The sequence below is a fragment of the Cannabis sativa genome, chromosome 4 (genome assembly GCF_029168945.1).
Source record: "Cannabis sativa cultivar Pink pepper isolate KNU-18-1 chromosome 4, ASM2916894v1, whole genome shotgun sequence".
NCBI classification, from domain to species: Eukaryota; Viridiplantae; Streptophyta; class Magnoliopsida; order Rosales; family Cannabaceae; genus Cannabis; species Cannabis sativa.
Genome location: NC_083604.1, coordinates 79,877,196 through 79,894,927, shown reverse-complemented (window position 1 = coordinate 79,894,927; position 17,732 = coordinate 79,877,196). Strand labels below are relative to the sequence as shown.

General features: G+C 31.4%; 1 protein-coding gene across 2 annotated transcripts; it reads left to right on the top strand.

The window, feature by feature from the left end:
• The first annotated feature begins 13,954 nt into the window (after positions 1-13,954).
• LOC115712951 (RPM1-interacting protein 4) lies at positions 13,955-17,429 on the top strand. Of its 2 annotated transcripts, none has more exons than XM_030641386.2 (4): positions 13,955-14,317; positions 15,495-16,040; positions 16,463-16,645; positions 16,989-17,429. In XM_030641386.2, the coding sequence occupies exons 1-4, from the start codon at positions 14,312-14,314 to the stop codon at positions 17,016-17,018; spliced, it is 765 nt and encodes a 254-aa protein (XP_030497246.2). In that variant the 5' UTR covers positions 13,955-14,311; the 3' UTR covers positions 17,019-17,429. The 2 variants fall into 2 exon arrangements, with proteins under 2 accessions (XP_030497246.2, XP_030497245.2); XM_030641385.2 differs by having other exon boundaries at positions 15,492-16,040.
• Positions 17,430-17,732: the final 303 nt, after the last annotated feature.

Genomic DNA, 17,732 nt, shown 5'->3' with positions numbered 1-17,732 from the left:
TCAAGATTCAATTGTAGAGAAAAGAAAAAACAATTATAGTGTTGTAGAAGTGAATGAAAACTTTCATTATTTTCTAAAGGAAGATAACACCCACCATCAACTTTCATTATTCTTCATTATAAGATGAGAATTATGGAGCATGTGCATGATTTTGAACTAGACCAAGAATCTTAACATACTTTTGGTCCACTTGAAACTGATAAATTGATCAAATTTAGTACAAAACCAGCTTTGACACTTGAGTTTGTCAAGCATAAGTCAAAAGTCAAATATGTTCTTCCTCTTATTTGCCCACAAGTCATGAAAACTTAAATAGAGCCAATACTTGGATTGGTATGATCATGAATTAATGATCATATATAATGCTCTTAGAACAAATGAGTTTTAATAGTATGACAAGTATATTCTTATATGCAAACTATTCTATTCTTTGGTTATTTTATGTTTTTAATTAAAGAAAATCATTTAGTTTAGCTCAGAGTGATTGATGACTATAATTATTATTATTATTATTATAATGTTGGTTCTGATTAATTGAAGTCATTTCTTTTCTTCATGCAGATTTGTGAGAAGGAAGTATATGAGTTTCTAATTAAGTGCCTATTTACTTTTACTAATTGTTTGTGATAATGTAGAATTTTCAACACTTACTACTTTTCAATGTTTGACAAAATCACATGGCTAAGAGTAAGACATCTCTGATGAATTGTGATTAGAATTCAGATTGAAGAATAGAGGATTTTTCTCATTGCTTATTGATATCTTCAACCACCCCATATTACCTTTTTGAACTGTGTCTTATGGTGTTGATTCCTGTTGGAACTTTGTATGAAATATGTAAAAATAGAAAAGTGAAGTGTGTGAGTAGGAGTCCCACATGGGATAGAAACACTACATTTTAAGTGTATATCTAGTGCAAGTTTGAGATATGGGTTTGGGCCCCAAGGGGTACCCAGTTTTGCGCGCATGGGTGAGGACTCACACACTGGACCACCATGCGCGCGCGCCGCCGCCGCCGACCGATCCGGGTTGGCGGGTGAGGTGTCACTTTATTTTTTGAAGAAAAAATTATTTAATTAAATAAAGATTTATTTTTATTTATTTATTTATTAATTAATTTTAACACGTGATCAGAAGAGGTAAAACGCGATCAGTCAATGATCCGCCTTTTCCTCCCACGAACGATAATATTACCGTTTTCTTACCGTTTTTTCTTGGATCGACTTCTATATAAGTCGTATCAGAACAACGTAAGAACACATCTTTTCTACATTAAAAAAAAATTCTTTTCTTTCTTTACGATTTTTCTGAGAGCAAACAGTAGGGTGTTACAGAGCGATACAGTTCGGTGCAGAACGTATCGTACTTATACAGAGGCTGTTTTATCCTGGGGACGCCGTGGTTGCTAGACTGCCGTGCACACTTCGGGCAGAGCCGCGAAACGTCTTAAAGAGAGCGACATTGTCCGCGACTCAGCCAGATTATTCTATCGGTAATTCGTTCCAATTTCACTGTATTTAATTTCGGTATAACAATTTTAAGACGTTCAGTTCTGCTATGGCTGCTACCGATGAATTTTCTGGTTCTGCTTCTAACGATATTAACAAGCCTTTCCGTTTTGAGGGATTACATTTTAAGCGATGGAAACAGAAGATGTTGTTCTACCTGACGATGAAGAAAGTTGCTTTCGTTCTCACTGCTCTGAAGCCAGTCGTCTCTGAAGCTTCTACCGACAAGGACAAAGAGGCTGAACGCGAGAAGCAACAAAAGGATTTGGACTCCTGGGTCGAAAATGACTTCCTCTGTAAGAATTTTATTCTTTAACGGTTTATCTGACGATCTGTATGACTATTATAATTCAGATAAATCAGCAAACGAAATATGGGATGCTCTGCAAAAGAAATACGATACTGAAGAAGCTGGAACTAAAAAGTATGCTGTCAGTCGCTACCTCAAGTATCAAATGGTGGACGACAAACCTGTGGAAGCCCAATCTCACGAGCTTCAGAAAATTGCACATGAGATCATCTCAGAAGGTATGACTTTAGATGAACAGTTTCAAGTTGCTGTATTAATTGATAAGTTACCCCCTTCCTGGAAGGATTTCAAAAGTACTCTCAGGCATAAGACTAAGGAATTTTCCTTAGAAAGTTTGATCACCCGCCTTCGTATAGAGGAGGAAGCAAGAAAACAAGACCAGAAAGATGAAGTGCTTTTTGTTTCAAACAACAACACTAAGAAATCCACACCAGCGGTTCTGAAGCCTAATGGCAAAAATTTTAAGAATCAGAACCGCAACTCGAATTCTAATTCTAACCGCAACAACCCTCCTCGTAACAATAATCAGAGTTGGAACCATAATAGGAACCAACATGGAAGGCAGCCACCTCCACATAAACAGAATGACCCCGCACAGTTTTTGTGTTACAACTGTAACAAGCCGGGTCATATGGCACGAAAGTGTCGGAACAAGCCTAGCTCTGCTCCGCAGGCTAACTTGACTGAAGAAGCTTTTATAGCTATGATCTCTGAGATCAATATGATTGGTGGATCAGAAGGATGGTGGGTAGACACTGGCGCCTCTCGCCATGTTTGCTATGATCGTGCTATGTTTAAGACATACACTGCTGCTGATGACAAGAAAGTGTTGTTGGGAGATTCCCACACCACTATTATTCTTTAGGCCCCGGAAACGTGGAGCTAAAGTTTACCTCGGGAAGAACCTTATTGCTGAAAGATGTAATGCACACTCCCGAGATGAGAAAGAATCTGGTTTCTGGTTTTTTGCTTAATAAGGCTGGGTTTACTCAAACAATTGGGGCTGATTTGTACACCATCACTAAGAATGGTACTTTTGTGGGGAAGGGTTATGCTACTGATGGAATGTTTAAATTAAATGTTGAATTTAATAAAGTATCTTCTTCTGCTTACATGCTGTGTGATTTTAATGTTTGGCATTCTAGACTTTGTCATGTTAATAAACGTATCATTAAGAATATGAGTAATATTGGCTTAATCCCGAAAATGTCAGAAAAGGATTTTGAAAAATGTATCTTTTGTAGTCAAGCAAAAATAACTAAGACACCACATAAATCAGTTACTAAAGAAACCGAACCTTTAGATTTGATACATTCTGATATATGTGAACTTGATGGAACGCTAACCAGAAATGGTAAACGTTATTTTATTACTTTCATAGATGACTGTTCTGACTTTACTTATGTGTACTTGATGAAAAATAAAAATGATGCACTTGACATGTTTAAATTATTCGTAGCTGAAATTGAGAATCAATATAATAAGAAAATAAAAATGCTTCGTAGTGATAGAGGAACTGAATATGAATCAAACTCGTTTATTGAATTTTATAATTCACATGGTATGATACACGAAAGGACTGCACCATATTCACCTGAAATGAACGGTAAAGCTGAAAGAAAAAATAGAACATTTACTGAATTAGTTGTGGCTATTTTGTTGAATTCTGGTGCTGCATCTCACTGGTGGGGTGAAATTTTATTGACTGTTTGTTATGTTCTGAATAGAGTTCCTAAAACTAAGAGTAAATTTTCACCTTATGAGATCTTGAAAAATAGGCAACCAAATGTGTCTTATTTTAGAACCTGGGGTTGTTTAGCTTATGTTAGGATTCCTGATCCTAAGAGAATAAAACTAGCTAGTAGAGCCTATGAATGTGTATTTATTGGATATGCGGTGAATAGCAAAGCATATAGATTCTATGATCTGAATGCACATGTTATAGTGGAATCTAATGATGCTGAATTTTATGAACATAGATTTCCTTTTAAATTAAGAAATAGTGGGGGTACATCTACTAGCAATGTTCCTACCATTAGGGATAATGAGCACACTGAGAGTAATGAAATAGAACCTAGAAGAAGCAAGAGAGCTAGAGTAGAAAAAACTTTTGGTTCAGATTTTTGTGCTTACACCTTAGAGGAGGATCCTGCCAACCTCCAAGAAGCTTTGTCTTCCATAGATGCCGAATTCGTGGCAAGAGGCCGTTGATGATGAAATGGACTCACTTATTAAGAATAAAACCTGGCATTATACAAACTTACCACACAGGTGCAAAACTATAGGTTGTAAGTGGATTCTGAAAAAGAAATTGAAACCTGATGGAACTGTTGACAAATACAAAGCTCGCTTAGTAGCCAAGGGTTTTAGACAAAGAGAGAATGTAGATTTCTTTGACACCTTTTCACCTGTCACTAGAATAACATCCATTAGAGTTTTAATTTCTCTGGCTGCTATACACAATTTAGTTGTGCACCAAATGGATGTTAGAACAGCGTTCCTTAATGGTGAATTAGAAGAAGAAATTTACATGGATCAACCTGAAGGGTTCGTGATCCCAGGCCAGGAACATAAGGTTTGCAAGTTAGATAAATCTTTGTATGGTCTTAAGCAGCACCTAAGCAATGGCATGAGAAGTTTGACAATTTAGTTATCTCAGATGGTTTCAAAGTGAATGAAAGTGACAAATGTATTTACTATAAATCTCATAATGACATTTGCACAATTATTTGCCTATATGTGGATGATTTGCTTATATTTGGTTCAAATATCCATGTTGTTAATGCTGTGAAATCATTATTGTGTGCTAACTTTGATATGAAGGACCTCGGAGAAGCTGATGTAATCCTTGGTATTAAGATTACTAGGTCTGAAAAGGGAATTTCTTTGGATCAATCTCATTACATTGAGAAGATTCTTAAGAAATATAATTACTTTGACTGTAAACCTGCTTGCACACCATATGATCCAAGTGTAAAGCTATTCAATAACACTGGTGACGGTGTGAGACAATCTGATTATGCGAGCATCATTGGCAGTCTTCGATATGCCACTGATTGTACGAGACCCGACATTGCCTATGTCGTGGGATTATTATGCAGGTTTACCAGTAGGCCTAGTATAGAGCATTGGCATGCTATTGAGAGGGTAATGAGATACCTTAAGAGAACCATGAACCTTGGATTACACTATCAAAGGTTTCCAGCTGTCCTTGAAGGATACAGTGATGCAGACTGGAACACTTTGTCAGATGACTCCAAAGCTACAAGTGGCTATATTTTTAGCATAGCTGGTGGCGCTGTTTCTTGGAAGTCAAAGAAACAGACTATTTTAGCACAGTCCACCATGGAGTCTGAAATGATAGCACTAGCCTCTGCTAGTGAAGAAGCAGGTTGGCTTAGAAGCCTGCTAGCTGAGATCCCTTTATGGGAAAAACCGATACCAGCTGTGTTGATCCATTGCGATAGTACCGCGGCTATTGCAAAAGTCCAGAACCGTTATTATAACGGTAAGAAACGACAAATCCGTCGTAAGCACAGCACTGTTAGAGAGTTCCTCTCAACAGGAGCTGTTAGAGTGGATCATGTACGCACTGATGACAATTTAGCAGATCCTTTGACGAAAGGACTAGCTAGAGAGAAAGTCTATAAAACTTCGAAAGGAATGGGACTATTGCCCTTAGAAAAATGAGTCACTCATAATGGTAACCCAACCTAATGACTGGAGATCCCAAGAATTAGGTTCAACGGGTAATAACAAATTATGAGTTGATATGTGTTGATCATGCTATAGTTATACGAGAAGCATGAAGTCCTGAAGCGATAAGAGGATGAGTTAATAGAAACTCTTAATGAGATCTATACTCTATGTGGAGTGGAGTACCGAGCTACAGGAGTACTCTTGATAGACTCACCTATGTGAATGTGGGAGTGGGGCCGCTTCCTATGAAATTTGGGGCAAAATTTCTAGAGCGTTCACTATACTGGGATAGACGTGCATGGCCATTAACGCACGGGCTTATTTGAACACACCCTTGAAAGATTGGTGCGTGGTACGACGTTAGAGATAGAGTTCAAGACTTCGAGTCACTCTAGTAAAATCTAAATCGTATTCACTATGCAAGATTCAAATCGAAAGATATCTTTCTTTGAAGCTCCTTGTCTTATAGTTGTTGAGGTTGCTCGAGAAAATATTTTTAAAAATTTCAAGTGGGGGATTGTTGGAACTTTGTATGAAATATGTAAAAATAGAAAAGTGAAGTGTGTGAGTAGGAGTCCCACATGGGATAGAAACACTACATTTTAAGTGTATATCTAGTGCAAGTTTGAGATATGGGTTTGGGCCCCAAGGGGTACCCAGTTTTGCGCGCATGGGTGAGGACTCACACACTGGACCACCACACACGCGCGCGCGCCGCCGCCGCCGTCCGTCCGACCGATCCGAGCCGGGTTGGCGGGTGAGGTGTCACTTTATTTTTTGAAGAAAAAAATTATTTAATTAAATAAAGATTTATTTTTATTTATTTATTTATTAATTAATTTTAACACGTGATCAGAAGAGGTAAAACGTGATCAGTCAATGATCCGCCTTTTCCTCCCACGATCCTACTCCTCCCACGAACGATAATATTACCGTTTTCTTACCGTTTTTTCTTGGATCGACTTCTATATAAGTCGTATCAGAACAACGTAAGAACACATCTTTTCTACATTAAAAAAAAATTCTTTTCTTTCTTTACGATTTTTCTGAGAGCAAATAGTAGGGTGTTACAGAGCGATACAGTTCGGTGCAGAACGTATCGTACTTATACAGAGGTTGTTTTATCCTGGGGACGCCGTGGTTGCTAGAAGAGACATAATTCAATAACAAATATAGTTTGGGTAATTTTTTACTAATACGTGAAAGTTTTAGTAGTACAAATTGAATGTAATAATAGTTTGGCGAAAAAAAATCTATTTACTCGAAATATGGTGTATTGTTTTTTGTATTATAGTGCAAGTTTAAAGAAGGAATAAGAGATTCACGAAAGAAAGTAAGCAGTGTCCACGTCCAGTTTTAAAATTGGGTGGACCTTAGAAAATAAAAATTATTGAATTCTCTATTTAAAATATATGTAATATTTTTTTAAAAAAAAATCTAAATTATATATCTTAAAAGGAAAAATATTATTTTTTAACCCAGATAAGCTCTAAGCGCGGACCTAATTTACCTAAGCTCAATCCCGACCAAAAGTAACATTTTTATTGATTGAGTTGTTTGACAAGTCCAAAATAAATAAATAAGAAATTTCAATTATTATTATTATTAAGTATATAATATAAGGTAATTTTGTTAAAAAAAAAGTATATAATATAAGGTCATATGATATGGTATTGTAGTTTAGACAATAAAATAATTAATCTAATAAAAAAATCATTTAATATGATAATAAAAAGGAAACAAATTTGGTGGGCAGCAAACGTGGATTAATTGATTAAATAAGTAGATGAGAAATTTCCTCTCCTTTGATACTTTTTTTTCTCATTGGGTCACATATAAATCCTTCAACATTGGCTGTTTTGTTCTTATGGTCCATTCCATATAAGACTAAATTGACCCCAAATTCATTAGTCTATCTTAGTATCTTTCTCCTAAAAGCAGAAAAGAAATCAATTACAACACAAAAAGTGGAGTTATTAATTGCTCTTTTTCTTTTTATTATTATATAATATATCATCATAGAATGAAATTTATCATTTATTAGTGCAAGTTAACTTGTTCTAGTTCTAAGTTCCTTCTATCATTACCATAATCATTTGAAGGCAAATCAATCCAATTCCACACAACTAGGCAATAATTAATCACTTACCATTTGCCAAGTGTCCTGAATTCATGAATACACATATGCAAATGATATGGGCACCTATAAATTATGCCAAAATATTATTCATAAGGACACGATAATTTTTATTTTATTAGAAAAAACCAATCATATTTTTATTTTATTTTTAAAAATACTAATCATAATTATCTAAATTATAATTAATTATTTTTCTTTATCATATATTCTTATTGATATAATTAAGTACGTGTAATTTATGAGTATAAAGTGATGTTAAAAACTACATAAACAGTAGAACCTCTATTTAAGAATACTCTATTCAAGAATAATCTCTAATTTGTTATAAAAAAATTAAGTCCCAATTTGGGCCAGTTATAAATAAGAATAACCTCTAAATTGTAATTAGTTATATATTTTTTAAGTCTCGTATTACCAAAGTATACCTCTATATAAGAATAATTACAACTTAATAAAATATATATATGTATTTTGTAAATTTATTTATGTAAAAAATTAATAATTTTATTTTAAATTATAATACATGTATGAATATTATATTTACTCTAAAATATTTCTATTATGGTATAGTATTAATAATTATTTATTGTTATTATTGTTACGTTGATATTTTTTAGTTTTTTAGTTTTTTTTCTTTATAGAGGTTCTACTGTATCATATATATTATATGTTATTGATATAATTTAGTGCGAGTGAATTTTTATTGAGATAATATATAATACTAACAATTCAATTACCAATAATCTATAATATATTAATGTAATTCAATATTCAAATTTATATATTATATTTAAATTAGAGTACATAGTACCATCTGTATATAGGGAGTTGTATATTTATATTCTAACATTTGTAAAGATACTTTGTTTCTTCTCACAACTTAATTAAAAAATACACATATAAAATATAATATATATTTTAAATATTAAGAAATATATATAATCTTAGTAGAGTGAAAAATATATAAAAAAAATATATTAGAAAAGTATTAAGAGTAAATTTTAAAAATTAATTTAAGTTTCTTATTTATTTAAAAAAAAAAGTATAAAAGCAAAACAAAAAAGAATAGCAAGTAGAAATTGTCTTTGTGCTGATAAAATTTAACACAAACTCTTAATACTCTTTATGTATAATATTTATAATAAATTTTTATCTCCTCCAACAAATCAACTATGAAAATAACCAACTAAAATAAACACAATTACATATATATGATGATGACATTACTATACGATACTAGTGATGTTTAACATTTAGAGCTGGTATCATATAACTGTATAGCAATAATTTTAAATTGTTGAAATGAGAATCGAAATAGGAATGTGAATGAGAATCGAAATAAAATTATTTAATATTTTTATTCACATTTTTTATAACTGGTACCTTAATCCCATTCTTATTCCGATTTTCTTTTAAACGAACAATGAAAGTTGATGTATTTTTATTTCTCTCAACTAAATACCACCTTAATTTTCATACTCAAAATTTGGTTTTAGAATAAAGAAAGAGAAAAAATATAAGCAATATTTTGTTTTGTTTCTTTACCCACTTGTATAAAAACAAAAGAAAAAAAAAATAGAAATGATAATAAATAATCTTCTTTAGTTACAAATCACGTGTTAGTAAAACTTGGTTGGCAAAATTGGCTTTTATTAAAAAAAATCTTCTTTAGTTGGCGAATCGGTCTCCTTATTGGAGTCCATATATATATATTGCCTACACACCTAGTCTACATTATTAATTGTTGCTCTAATAGTTTTAGTCATAAGAAAACTTTAAACTTTAAACCATCCATTCCATATGATTAATTTTTAAATCACTAAATTACTTCAAATTGTTTGGCAAATAGCTGGAACACAATTTTAATTTATTATTAAATTATAACAAAATCAATTTATTAATTAATTATCATCATTTAATATAGGTTTACAAAAAATAAATTAGATGGGTGGTTGTAACTTGTAACCCAATAAATTCAGTCTTACCATTTACCAAGAAAAAATAAAAATAAAAAGTACCAAATTGGTGTACTTTTGTTCTATGATGCCAGCTAGTACATAGAAGACATTCCATTGACTTTGTGTAGAAGAACTAGTAGTAGTAAATTGTTTAGACTACTATGACTAGTGTATAGCACGTATGAAAATAAACCAACTAGAATTATTAAATTGAAAAAATAAATTTATTGGGATTCCATTTAATAAAATACAATGTAAATTAAATTTCTATATAAAGTATACCATATAGTTGCTCAATTATAAATAAAATAAAATAAACATATTTTTTTAAAAAGATACAGATAAACATTGTAATAAGCTATAAGAATTATAAAACTATATATGTATAATATTATCTCAAATCTCTAATAGCAATTGTAATATAATATTACTCTTAGCAGAAAATTGTAATATAATATTACAAAAATAATATATATATGAGATAACCTATACTAATGTTATTTTAAAATAATAATTAAGGGTAAAAGAATAATTTTGAAATAATCTATTTTTAAAAATCTATCATCAAAGTTTTTCTTTTACTAAACATGAGTAAAAGAAAATTGATAAACCACACTATTATTTTTATTGGTAAATTAAAGTTTTTTTTAATTGATAAATCAGGTATAGTTCATAATTTATTGCGTGTAAATATTACTCAGAGTAGAATTAATAATAATAAGCTAACTAAATCATTTAAAAAAAATATATCAACAACTAAATGAATATAGTAATCATCTCAAAAAAAAAAAAAATTGAGTAATCAGGGTCGACCCTAGGCTAAAGCGGGGTAAGCTCGCGCTTAGGACCCACTTCTAACCCAAATAAAAAAAAAATTAATAAATATATATTTTTTAAATAATTTATAAAAATACTATATATTTATTTTTATAAAAATGGTTAAAAAAATTATTTTTCTAAGGCTTAAATTTACTCAAAGCCGACCCTAAAAGTAACATATCACACTTGATGTAATTTAAAACGTTACCTTTTATTAATATTGGACATTATTGTGAACTAAATTAAAAATTTAGAATTTTTCATTCCTAAATTTATAGTTACAGAAGGTTGTTATTTTTCTCCGGTCAGGATCGCTGGTTTTTCTTGGGCACATGTGTGGCTTGGTTGGAGTTGTGTTTATTTTTATTATTACAATTAGTCTACCATCGAGTGGTGCTTTCTCAGTGGTAGGGTTTTGAGTGTTTTAGTCGTGTATTTGCGACATAGTTTTGAGTAATTTAGTCTTGTTTGTGTGATATGGTTTTGTTTATTTTGTTTGTAGGTTCTTCTTTGTTCTTTGATAGCTCGCAATCAAATTGTTATTAGTGGTTGCGAATAACAATTTCTATGTGACCGAAGGGTTGTTAGTAGTGTAATTACGTACTTTGTACAATACTTGAGTACTCAAGCTAATCAGGTTGAATGAACTTCATGTAATAATTTTTACTGTTGTAACTGGATAAGGTAATTACCTGTGATGTTACATTTTTTTTTTTTTCATTTGATTTGATAATTTTTTTATAAACGATTTGCGAATTAGATAATTAATTATTTGACTTGCTTTTCTAATTCTAATTTTAGAAGAGATCTCTCGATTGAATTGTAGGGTTATTATTTTAGCTGATTGCTATTAATAAAATGTCATCATTTATTAAAAAATAAAATATTAAACATTATTAGTAAAAATATTACCACTTTTAAAAAAATACCCTATTTGTGTTATAGATATGAAATGAGAAAGAATGAAAATGAACACAATTTATTAAATTTAAGACCGAATACTTCATTCATGGCCATGATGAATGACCCATATATGAACAAGAAAATAGAAGATTCATAAGTATATAAAAAGAATTATACACTGAATCAAATACATATATATTATTTAAGAAGATTAACCCAAAAGGCATATATATTATTTTTTATTTGCCTCTAAGTTAGTGCAAATTTATTTAGCTTTGAATAGCTTCAATTTAAGGTGCGTAGTAAGCATACTATGTATTCACAGATACTGACAAATAGGCTCATCTTCAACATAAGAGGACAAACGAAGCTTTAACTATTATAATAAAATTACCACTATACCCTTCTAATGATATACTATTATTATTATTATTATTATTATTATTATTATTGCTAGTTAGTCAGTCAGTTAGCCGCCACTAACAGTAACGGCGTTAATGACTCAGCTGAGGTAATATAAAACAAACTTCAACCCAACGGCCAACTACTAAACGGCCTCTCTAAACTTCAATCCCTCCCCAAAAATAGTATCTTTTTTCAAAGTCATTTTATACTTTAAGAGAATGAAGAAGAGCATTTATTAGTAGTACTTAATACTATATTACAATATGTGATAACATAATTAGTAGATGTTAAGTTTTAATTATTTTAATTTTATAATTATTATAAAATATTATTAATTAATTTTAAAATAATATCTCATAACTACTCTTAATTAGTAATAAAAATTTAATCAACGGAAACGGGTTCTCACTCTAAATAGGGTTAGGATTAACTATTTTAATGGGTGATAGGGCCGGCCCTGAGGTAAGATGAAGAGGCGGTCGCCTTAGGCCCCCACCGCTCAAGCCCCTTTTTTTTAAAAAAAAAAATTAAAATATAGTTAGTAATAAAATAAATAATAATACTTTTAATAATAAATATGTGTTGTAGTCTAGTGGTAATTTGATTAGTTTAACAACTAAGAGGTTGGAAGGTCAAATCTCAATAGTCTCACTTTAATTTTTATTTTTGCCTAAGGCTCAAATTAACATAGGACCGTCCTAATGAGTGATAGGACAAGGGTAGAGTGTAATTTTATATACCTAAAGCAAGTTCAGAACGGGGTCGCTGTGATACTACCTACCCCATACTCGACCCAGATATATAGTTTTTAAACTTTTTATATAGTTTTCTAATTATTACGTATTACTGTGTAGTAAAAACTTTTTAATAGATAGAATATATGTTTATTTTAAAGTCAATATCTTATTTTTTTTATTTTTATTTTAAATTACATTAAATTATTTTTTTATTATTGTTATTTTAATTTTAATAGATACCTAATGGATCACCAATTCTGAAATTCCTTACTCTAAACCTGTCGAGAATTAAACGGGACAAGAACATAAATGAGAGCATAAATTAAAAATGGAGACGAAATTAGGATGTACATTACCCGCTTATTACCAATCTAATTTCCATTCTTATTCTTAATATAATTGTGACATTTTTTTGTAAATTACTTTAGACGTACAGGATAAATTATCAAAGAGTTCACATAATTGGTAGAATGAATTAATTTCAAGACTATACTTATTTGTATAAAAGAAATGCACTATTATAAAGTATTGGTGTAACTAAATATTGAATTTACATATTTAAATATTTTAATTTAATTCATTAGTAGTGTCACCCAATAATCCAATATTATTGGTGATGGTGTTAGGGTATTACTAGTACCTATATTTATACTAGTAATGATATTAACACACATAATTTACACACAAATTTGACTTACGCTGACAAGTAATTTCAACTAATAAATTTTATTTAAAATAAATTCCGCTTATCAAAAGTAACTTACCACATAATTGTATTATATTTGTGCCTGATTTATGTCTGCACATATCAAAATAACTCCAATGCTCAAAGTTAAATTTAATATTAAATTAACACCAAAAAAATATAATTTTAGCACTGATTTTTTTCTATTTCACCAAAACACTAAAAAATATTCTTTATTAAAATATAAATATAAAATTTTAATCATAAGTACCTTATTTTAATATTAAAAACTAAATATAGGATAATATTTAGAATTTTATTAGAGCAATTTTATATCTAAACTCTACTATTTTTGAAATTTTAGTCTCATTAGAAAAAACCTTATTACTTTGTTTATATAGAGAATTCAGGGTTTGATTTTAAGAAATACTAAAACATATTAATAGTGTCTAATATACTTATTAACATGTCAAATTATAATTAATAAAATTAAATATTGAATCTCATATAATTAAATTTAAGAATATTACCTATAAACACTACTTATATCCAATAACGGTGCCCTCTTTGATTTTTCATATTTCCACGCACTGAGTTAACTCGGTCTCCATAGCTTTTGGCTTTAAAGTTCTTGGAAGCAGTAAAAAACATTCCTGGCAATAGCAAATATACACCAACTCACGTAAATTGCATAGACTCAACCGAGTGAGAGAGACGTTTGAATTGAATTTGAAATATTATTACAGACAAGTTAGGCCAAACTTTATTTATTTATTTGAAAAATTAAAAATAAAAAAAATTAAAAAAAAAAGCAGAGACTTTTACAGAGAGAAAAATAAAAGAAGAACAAAGAAAGGTCAAACTTGACCGGTGGCTCCGGTCAATGGGTTGATAAACCTCTCTCTCTCTACAACTCCTACCCCTTCTCTCTAAAATTCTCATTCAATTTCTTTCTTCTTCTCTCTCCATCTCTCTCTTTCTCCCTCTTAAATTCTTTTGGCTTGGATCGTTAAAAGGGTTTTTGTAGAAGAGAAAAAACCAGGCCATAGTAGATTTTGAGGTCTGTTTGGTTACAGAACCTGAATTGGGTATAAGAAATTTTCCTTAGTTGTTTCTGGGTTTTATTCCAAGTTTGGTTGAAGAGAAAATGGCAGTAAGTATTTATATATATCTTAACTGATTTATCTCTTTGATGTTTTTTTTTTATCTTCTTTGAAATGTACAATTTTTGTTTGTTTACAGATTTTTATTTTTATTTTTTATGTTAAACTATAAGTTTTCTGTTTTCTTCTGTTAAAAATTGATTGGACTTTCCTTATTTTGACTTGTAATTTTCCTAATTTGTGATGTTTGGAGAAGCAATATGAGAGTTTGTTTTCTCTGTTTTTGGCATTTAGATAAATCATATATGCTGATTTATTTTAAATGAAATATTTGATACTCAAACTCAATCCAATTATTACCAAAAGTTTTGCTAAAAATCATGACTTTGTTGATCTTGTTTTTTTTTTTTATATTATTTATGAAATTTGAGAAGATTATCAAGATACTAATTAGTCAAAGATGGTTTTATATATTGTACTTCATCTACATTATATTTTCTGCATATGATGATTAATTATGGGATTTTGGACCCCAAGCCCTAAATATTTTACTCTGCATGTGGTTGAATACTTGAATTAGGATTAAAAAAAACAAATTAAAAGAGGAAGATAGAGACAATTTTTTTTTCTTTACAAATAAGTTTGAAGAATTAGTTCAATGCATGGTTTTCTGCATTTTTTTATTAGGAAAGTGTTAGCCCTTTGGTTCATTTCTTTGCCTATTTTTCTTTGGGGTACTTTTTGTTGCCTTTTCTAATCATAAAGTTGCCTTAGTTTAACCAATTTGATGTACCAAACTAGTGGCAAACCAACATAAAGTTATGAAGTTGAAATGGCCAATTGCTTGTCATTTAGCAAATATAACATTTTGACTGAACACTATTGGGTTTCTTTACTATGATAATACGAAAAAAGAGAAAAAGAAGAATTGGGAAAGATGTCTCTAAAAGTATGTCTTTATTTTAAAGCATATGAATTTCTGGTCTTTGATAAAGATGGGCACCATTAGTTGTCTTAATTCTCTTTGGGGTCAAAAAAATTGTTTTGAAAAAGCTTTGTATGCTGTGATTTTTGGTATTTGAACATCATGAATGGTAGTTGTAAAGATTGGTTTTTTGGTACTCTGAAGATTTAATTCTCTTTTTCGGTTTGTACATTTTTGAGTAGAGAATTTTCTTGTTTAGTTCACTTATTATTAATAACAAGCTCTTTTTCTTAATGTAGCAGCAACGGTCACATGTACCAAAGTTTGGTAACTGGGAAAATGAAGATAATGTTCCATACACCGCCTATTTTGACAAGGCTCGAAAGGGCCGAACAGGGGCTAAGATGATTAATCCAAATGATCCCGAAGAGAATCCAGATGCTTACTCATCTTCAGCTGATACTTCTCTTACTAAAGGCAATGCTGATGGTGGTAAACCAGTAGAGCAGCCTGTTGTAGTGAAAACAACTCATGAAAGGCATAGAAGCAAGGAGGATAATGATTTAAGGCAATTCTCAAATTCCCCGGGACATCATAACAACACCGCTCGTAGGGCCAGCAATGACTTATCGAATCAACGTCATGTTGGAGGTGTTGGTGGTGGTGGTGGTCGTGGAAGACCTGCAAGACCAAGTGTTGGATCCGAACAAAGTATTGAAAAGTCGCCTCTTCATCGCCAAGCGAGGGCTGCAGGAAGAGATTCACCATCTTGGGAAGGAAAGAGTTCTTATGAAGGTAGCCATGGTACTCCTGGAAGATCTAGATTGAGACCTCGCAGCGATGATACTGTAAAGTTTCTTTCTTTATTCCCTTTTTAGTTTTTTTGTTCATAAAGTTGAAATTTTTATCTTTTGTTCATATTTTTACTCCAAAAATGACCAAAAGAAAAATCCATTATTAGGAATAATCTGATTCTATTATTGATTTGTTTTTCATTTACAATTACATTTGGCTTTCACCAATCATTACTCATCATGTAGACATAAGTAACTAAAGTTTTGATTTTGTAACCGGTATAAATTCAATAATTTTAGTAAAATCATAATTTTCATCTAGCTTCGTTAGATTCAAAACTTTAAGTACTTATGCCGTTGTTTACCCCTTTCATCTTCTAGTAAATAAACAGGATCACCACCTTAATTAGATACAGCTTTTTGTAAATACTTGCTTCTAATATTGTCTCTGCTAAATTCCTAATGTATCATATCAGCCTGATCATGGTGCTGCTGTTCCGAAATTCGGGGAGTGGGATGAAACAAACCCTGCATCAGCTGATGGTTTTACTCACATATTTAACAAAGTCCGCGAAGAGAGGCAGACTGGAGCAGGTAGAGTTGGCACACCCGAGCCATCTTACCCCCATCGGAGGCCAGATTCTAATGATGCTGCCAAGGTTTGTCATTCATTCCTACTTTACATTGAAATGGAGTTAATCGGGTGTTTGTTGTGGGGGTTCGGGTTTTCGAGAATGAGAATGTAAAACCAAACCTATGATTGGTAGATTTAACTGGAAAACTTATGTTTAAGTGAGTCCTATCTTTTTTTGTCATCTCAACTCCTTCTAATCAGGCCGACTTTGGGCATTGGCGGACTAGGCCTGTGTCTAGGGTCAATTTTTTTCCACTGATTGTGAAAATACCACATTTTTTCTAAATGAAATTCTTACACCGAACACCCCATAAAAGTTAACTATTTACTTCTTCTCTAATAATCCCTTTTGTTTGAAATTTTTTCAGGGCTGCTGTTTCCCATGGTGCAGAAAATAGTGTCTGTAATATTTTTCCTGGCTGGTTGTTATAAGGTGTCAATGACACCAATGTGTATATATATATATTAATATATATCTTTGAAGAGCTCAATCTCCCAGAGGAGTAACTTCTATGAAGTCTCATTCAGTTTCTCAAAGTGTGTTGGTTTTGTATTAATGAAATATTCAATTCTGATTTGGATACACCTCCTCATCTATTCTTCTTCTTCTTCACATTTAGCTGGTTTTGCTGTGATTACTATTTTGATTAAGTTTTTTTCTTTTGGTTATGATATTTGAGTGGGAAAGACCAGAGTAATAGATTCTTTTAATTCATTCTAAATGTATGGCTACTAATATTGGTCTGGTTTAGTGTTATTGATGCTATTATGTTTATATACTTAAAAGAGCCTATAACATTGTTGTTTTAGTGTTGTGTTTCATTGAATTGAGAGAGACCATATCGGACCACTTGAGATTTTTTTTTTTTTTTTTTTTCAGTTTGAGAGAGACGAAGAGAGAGGGGTTGGGTCCGATGGTCGGACCTTGGGGTCCGATTGGTTGGACCCCATTGGACCCCACGGTCCGACTATCGGACCACCGGAGTTTTTTTTTTTTTTTTTTTTTAAGTTTGAGAGAGACGAAGAGAGAGAGGGGGCTGGGGTTGGGGTTTGCTTCGGGTTTCGTGGGTTGAGCGTCAGTGATCGTTTGGGGTTGAGCGTGGGTGACCGTT

Bases quoted from the DNA above. Each gene is read 5' to 3' on its own strand.
- LOC115712951 (XM_030641385.2), top strand. The intron at 16,041-16,462 runs GTAAAGTTTCTT...GTATCATATCAG, and splicing joins GACCTCGCAGCGATGATACT to CCTGATCATGGTGCTGCTGT. The intron at 16,646-16,988 runs GTTTGTCATTCA...AAATTTTTTCAG, and splicing joins ATTCTAATGATGCTGCCAAG to GGCTGCTGTTTCCCATGGTG.